The following is a 7225-nucleotide window of genomic DNA, read 5'->3' as shown; positions in this document are numbered from 1 at the left end:
TAAATAAAATATTAAAGTTCAGAATATAATTAACTAATTCAAATCTACTAATAATAGAAAGTTCATTGGGCAAAAATATAATAAATATAATTATTCAATAATTTATAAGGAGCAAATAGCATATAATATGCTAATATTCTAACAACATGACTCATGAGTATATTCTTTTTAGAGAACCCTAAATGACAGTAGATTATTTCCTTTTGGGGGATTGAAGGGAGATAAAATAAGAGGCAAAATAGAAAATATGGGGAACTCTGAATCATAAATTAAAAATATGATTTCCTCTTTAAACTCCTATTTTTAAAATTTCTTACTTTAGAAACTTCTGTGAAAATTAGTTCATTTGAAAATGCTTCTTTTATATGTCCAAGTTTTGACCATTTGAGAAATCACAAGTGTCAAAGAACTTCAAATGTAATGAGTAAGACTTGCCCTGTAAAAACCACCTTTTAAATTATTGTGATCCTCCGACTTTTCTAGCCTAAAAAGAACCATGCTCTGAATGGATGAAAAAGTGGTAGCCATTTTGGAAAGTTGGAACAATGACTCAATTAACAGGCACTTCCATTTTTGGTTCTTAGATGTTTTTTCAATCCCACCCCTCAGAGGCAAAGAGAAATTCAAGCTGCAAATAACTTACACTGGGTCCTGGGGGGCCAGGGGGGCCAGGTGGTCCTCTTCTCCCAGGGTCACCCTAAGTTATTTGAAAATTGTGACACAGTGGTTATACATGTGTCAAAACACAGTACATAAAACTGGTGAGGCATGAGAAAACGGTATTACGAGAAACCCCTACTGAGCTCAGCCATGCATAGACCTGCCATCAAAATCAATGGGTGGCCCATGATCCAATTAGTTGTACAAAACCAGAATAATAAAGGCATTCCAATCTCACCGAAGGTAATAAAACTAGGCAGAGGGAGACAAAGGGGAAAAAGCAAAGTTAATTCTTCTCTATAGGATGATCACTTTACCTACTCTGAAAACAAACTGGAAACACTACTTATTTTTCTAGTTGATTTACAGAGGAACGAGAGCAGCCAATACTGCCAGTGCCCTCCAGTTAATCAGAGCCAAAGAAGGCTTGCACTCAGCCTGAAGCTATGAAATGGAAGGTTAACCTCTGCAGTGCCTGACTCATGCTGGTGCTGTTCACCACGATCTATCACTTGGTCTGTCACTGTACTCTCTTGCACTAGGTCAGAAAATCAAAGGCGGCCAAATTCAAATAAGTCATTCAGATGAAAATGGGTTCCAATTATTCTTACCATCCAATGCTTATTCTTGGTATATTTTCCTTCTTAATGTTCTACCGTAAAAAGTCAAAAGCATCTTAGAATTATTTTAACCTTGCAATCATTTCATATTTTTTCATTTGTTCAGTAAATAAATTTATAATACGTGGCTCCTTCCCTCAGTGAGTTTATAATTACCTACCTTCACATATCACTACTTCAACCACATTTCTGAAATGTTTACTGAATATCAACATGAAACATTTTTTATCAGCAACTTATTTTATGAAGTCCAGCTCTTTAATGTTAAAAATTAAATTCTGTGGGTTCACTTATAATTTCATGATCCTAACGTAAATATACATGGTAATAGTTTTAGACTCTTCACTTTTTACTTCATGAAAAGACTAATACAAAAGCCACTGGGGCTGGGTGCGGTGGCTCACGCCTGTCATCCTAGCTCTCTGGGAGGCCAAGGCGGGCGGATTGTTTGAGCTCAGGAGTTCGAAACCAGCCTGAGCAAGAGCGAGACCCCGTCTCTACTAAAAATAGAAAAAAATTAATCAGACAACTAAAAATATATAGAAAAAAATTAGCCGGGCATGGTGGCGCATGCCTGTAGTCCCAGCTACTCGGGAGGCTGAGGCAAAAGGATTGCTTGAGCCCAGAAGTTTGAGGTTGCTGTGAGCTAGGCTGACGCCATGGCACTCACTCTAGCCCAGGCAACAAAGCGAGACTCTGTCTCAAAAAAAAAAAAAAAAAAAGCCACTGGACCCCAATCCTGGCTGAGAGTCTATAAAATGGAGAAGACACTCCCTACTTGACACTTAGTCTGGAAGGTGGGAAGAAAAGTTTATCTGAAAACGTTAGGAAAAAATTAAAATCACTCTACAAAAATGATTATTATCCCTAATCCCCATCAATATTATGAACTTAAACACAATTCCTCTGCCATTTTTTTATTGGCAAGGGAAAACATACAGTTGGAGTAATTTGTCTTTCCTAGTAACACTTTCTATTAATCAGCAAATGTCTATTAGAATGCTCCCTGGTACTCACAACAGGTCCTACACGGCCAAGCTCTCCAGGGAGTCCTGCTGTCCCGGGAGGACCCTAAAGTCAACAAATCAAAACAACATAGTGATTTATGGATATTTTTATAATCTATCATAAATGTATCAAATATGATAAGTAGCAGATTTAGAATTCTGTATCTGTGTTAGCTTTGGTTTCCAATGAGACAATAATTCATTTGACAAAACTTTAATTAGGATGGAACAGAAATTTCCTCAATTAACATTTAGCAGGATAGCCACCTAAGATCATGCAGGTAGAACACTATAAACACCACTGGTTAGAGTGTTAGTTGGAGAGTAAGGTAGGAATTTGAGAAATAGGACATTTTTATAGACTGTGTAAAAATAAATGATGTCATGAGACTTACAGGGGGTCCAGGAATACCACGACCCTAAAAGATTAAAATAAAAATGTTTATGGCATGTGGTTTATACTTAGTATAAATATGGACATAGATATAACTCAGTTTAAAAATAAACCGTAAATTCTATAACTAAATAAATATATGATGTTCATTCTAAAGAAAGCACTGGATATAGAAAAGCAAACATGGCTCTGCTTCTAAAGGAAGCAGAAGCTTGTTTCAGCCCCTCAAACATTCCTTTGATGTCTATGCTAACAGTAATATTTTTCCAAACTTTTTAAAAGAAAATCAAAGTATAGAAGCCTTCTATGCTCACCCTCAAGAGAACTTGCCATCACTCACAAAGAGGCACATCACAACCAGAAAGTTAAAGATTTTATTCATTTGTAGTATTTTACATGAAACCCACATTAAAAGCATTATAGTTTTATAATTTACATAAAGATGTTTAGAAGTTTCCTAAACAAACATTCAACACAGAGAATCAGGGGAGAAAACACACCTCCCTTTTGACAGGTAAGGGCTATATTTCCAGACCCTCATTCCAGTAGATAGTGAACATAAAATCGTGTCACTCTTGAAGTAACCTACAATGGGACCTTAATTTAATATGCTAAATTTGACATTAAAGCTAGTCATTCTATCTCCCTCTCCTTTACACTTTATCTAACAACACCAAACTGTATATAATCGAGAATTAAAACTGCATCTTATTCATCTTCCTAATCCTAATTCCTAGCACAGTGCCTAGTACATAATAAACTCCAACAATGTGCCTGTTGGACTTAAAACTGGACATCAGCTGCCCAGAATCCCTATTCCCTCTCTTGGCTTTCCAGGTTCTTTTTCTTCCCCTTGGGGTTTCTCATTTTTCTTTTTCTCCTTCCTTGGTTTGAATAGCTTTTATTCACAGCTGTCTGTGATACCCTGTTTATGTTAGCTTTTCATTCCTTTTCTAAAATATTCATATATAAAGCATTCCATGGAATCAATATGCACCCTCTGATAATGATATAATTATTTCTAATTACTTAGGCAGCCAAAACAAGCAAAAACTTCACATGCGCAGTATGTTTTAATATTAAGTGGGACTTTTTAAAGGCTTTCTTTGAAAAATTACTCCTATTTGAACATTTTAACACAGAGATCAATTTGGGAAACAGATGTTATGCTTAAAATACTAAAGTAATCAGTAAGTCATTATCAGAGACCTAGATGTTTGACAAATTTCACTAAATAAAAAAGGGCATCTCTATAAGATGTTGAGATTGAGATCTGAGTTGAAAAATATAGGAGAAAGGCCAGCAAGCTATTCACTTCTGAAAATAGGCTTATAATGGAAAAGTTGAGAGATGCTGAAATATGGCAAAGAAAATAGCACAAACAGGAAAAAAGGAGGAAAAATACAGATTAATGACAAGAGCAAAAGAGGAACAAAGAAAAATAGAAAGGAAAAGCAGCTTGAGAATCTGGTCCTCTTATATATACAAATAACACACATCCACCGGATTGTGCAATGTGGGAAAAGACTAGCCAGGGAATCAGGTGAGTGGTAATACCTGATTAGTTGGTATTTCATTAGAGATAAAACCAGCAGTTGTAAAGAAAGTGGTGTGATGCCATGGTGTAAACATGAAATACTTAGATTTGCCATTATTATGCAAGAAATGTTTTCTATCATTTGGGAGTAGAGAGGGAGTTGTTTATTGGAAAATACCAGCTGTAAATAGACATAAGTATTTCATATTGCACATTCAAATTTCTCTACAATTTTTCTACTCACAGTACGAATGTTTACCATACCACAGAAATCATAAACTCCTTTGTCATGTTTGTTTTGTAGAAAACTGCATTTAAAAATTCCACAATGGCATAATTTTGCCTAAAGACAGAAAATTTTCAATTTTGTTGCTTTACATTTACTTACTGGAAATCCACGAGGTCCAGGTACACCAGGTTCTCCCTAAAAATAAAAAGTTTTGTTGTACTGAGATTTTTGTAGCAAGAATATGTAAATATGAAAACTGTATAAATATTGAAATCATTAAAACACTCCATCTTGGTGTTTTTAAACAGAATTTTAGTTGAACAAGTGTATTTCAGCTACTTCATAACTTAATGTTAGTTGATTTGCAAATACTACAATAAAATTCTACTTCAGCATTTAATTAATACCAGTTATTAATAACAGGTGGCTAACTTACTTTTTGTCCCCTTGGTCCAACGGAGCCAGGGGATCCATCAGGTCCTGTTAATCCCTAATAAAGCAAGATAATGATGTTAAAATATCACAACATCCTTAGGCAAACCACTAGGTGGAAAACTTTCATTTTATGTATTAATTATCTACAGGATGGTTACATATGTATGATGCAAGTATTTATAAAGAAATATCTTCCTATATTCTTACTCAAAGGTAACTATTAATGAGATCTTGCTGCTAGTTATTTATTAATAAATTGTATCATATTTCTAACTTTCTGCTAACTGTACTGTTTATCATGGGGGTCAATAATTTAGTGTTTTTTGTCTCTGCTTTGAAAAAAATGCAATAGAACAATGATAGTATTCTAATAGCTAAGACTGATAGGTCTTCGCTCTGCCATTTACTCAGGTTTGTGTATCTCCTTTTCTTCATTTATAGAATAAAAATACCATGTGTTTCTCTAACTACCGGACAACAAAGTGTCCCATCTTGAAAGTTAATAAAATGTTTCCTTAGTAGGAATTAAACACAGTCTAATTATTGCCTTATAGCCACTAACAGCCTTCTAGCCATCTTCTAGCAACGACAATTGCTTATTGAAGAACATTAATTTTTAAAGTTGAAATGTTCAAGAGCATACATGTTTCTGTATAATTTTCCTTGATAAAAATAGCTATAAATATATGTTTTTATATGCCACTCAGTATATAGAATTTAAGCCTATTATAAAACACATTTATAACTATATTTAATACTAAAGAAGCTATTAAATGCATATTCTAAACATTCTTATTTTTTCTACTAGGACTTATTTTATCATCAATATAAAATATGTATTAAAGCATGATAATACTATATGTACACCTAAATTTCCATATTTGGTAAAGATACATTTCTATTTTTAAATTTTTTCTTTGGTCTTTGACACTTTCATATGTTATCATTTACAATATAATCTTGAAATTATATCTTCCTAAAGATAAATATGTGTGTTTATATATGCATGTGTACATTTATATACATTCATATATAAATATCTTATAAAAACTATTATCGAGATTTTTAAAAAGACCAAAACGATATTAATTGAGAGAGGGATTTCTTGAAAATATGAAAGCCCTACTTACAAACAGATCACCAAAATTCATAGTTAGTCTGTCAAAGTCTGCATAAATATCAATAAAATGCTTTCATGTGATTCATATAGAAAACCAGTTTATTGACCATCATTTTTACATCTCTCTGCATCAATTAACTTCCCTAACAACTTCACAGAGTGAATCAAAGGAAGCAGAAAAATGTTAATTACTGGAAATTTACCAAAGAAGAAAAATATTAAACACACACAAAAGAATTTTTGACTGTCTTTGATTTTCAATAGGCCTAGTCTAATTACAACACCGTAATCTGGGAACAAACTTCAACATGATTAGCTGCTAAGCACCTATGGTAATGGGATGTTTTCTTTCATATGTCAGCAAACAAATCATACATCCAGGAGCACTCTCTGGAAGGACATATGGCACATAAATCTCATAAATCTCAGGGCATATTTAACTAACGTATCCTCTAATTCCCACTTAATGCCTAAATCCTCCAACCAATCCTGGTCAATTTCCACACAAACAATCAACTCACCTTCTTCAATCTGTGACTGGAATAACTGATAAGATTAGAGGACAGTAACTACTATATATAATAGAATTTCAGCTGCAATATAATAAAGCAGAACCAAGTAGATAGTTGAATAAACTGGAGGCTGTTTCAAGGTCATTTCATAATTAAAATATCCTCACTAAGACATGATGATGAACTATGTCTATCACTGGGAAGTTCTTCGAATTAAACTGAAAATGGATCCTGGTATCAGATATCACAGTGAAGTATCATAAAATAACTATGTAGAAAAGTGTAAGCTCCACAAGGACAAGGACTGCGTGTCTGTTAACAGTCCTCACACGTTGTCCCTGGCATCAACAAATACTCAATACGTGATTACTGAATAAAATTAATTTAGGTTAGCCTTTTAGGTGGAAGGCTATCACACTTGGCTCTTCACACATCTTTATTTTTGGCTGAAATCCTGACCCTGCCACTTAGTAGCTGTGCAACTGTGGGCAAATTGCTTAACTGTGCAGTGTTCTAGATGCTGTTCCTCATTAAGAAAAGGCCCTACAAATAAACAAAGAAAAACATCTAGATATCAACCAGGGCACTGTACTTGTTGGCCTCCCCACACTTCTTCAATGCCTACCTCTTTCCACCTACACTGACCTTTCAGAATAATTTTGTAATAGCTCACTATCCTAGTCATGTAACATCTGCCAGCGATAATAGTTG

At 34.2% G+C, this 7225-nt stretch overlaps 1 protein-coding gene across 1 annotated transcript in view; it reads right to left on the bottom strand.

The window, feature by feature from the left end:
* Positions 1–7225, bottom strand: part of COL9A1 (collagen, type IX, alpha 1) — a 126069-nt gene that overhangs the window by 94798 nt on the left and 24046 nt on the right. Inside the window, exons 11-15 of the mRNA XM_012646511.1 lie at positions 4884–4937; positions 4607–4642; positions 2683–2706; positions 2298–2351; positions 644–697 (exon numbers count right to left, since the gene is read on the bottom strand). Coding sequence (XP_012501965.1) covers positions 644–697; positions 2298–2351; positions 2683–2706; positions 4607–4642; positions 4884–4937 — 222 coding nt within the window. The remainder of the gene's footprint in view (positions 1–643; positions 698–2297; positions 2352–2682; positions 2707–4606; positions 4643–4883; positions 4938–7225) is intronic.

This window comes from Propithecus coquereli, unplaced genomic scaffold, assembly GCF_000956105.1.
Source record: "Propithecus coquereli isolate 6110/MARCELLA unplaced genomic scaffold, Pcoq_1.0 Scaffold244, whole genome shotgun sequence".
NCBI classification, from domain to species: domain Eukaryota; kingdom Metazoa; phylum Chordata; class Mammalia; order Primates; family Indriidae; genus Propithecus; species Propithecus coquereli.
The sequence above is the reverse complement of the archived record's forward strand: the minus strand, read 5'-3'. Positions and strand labels throughout refer to the sequence as shown.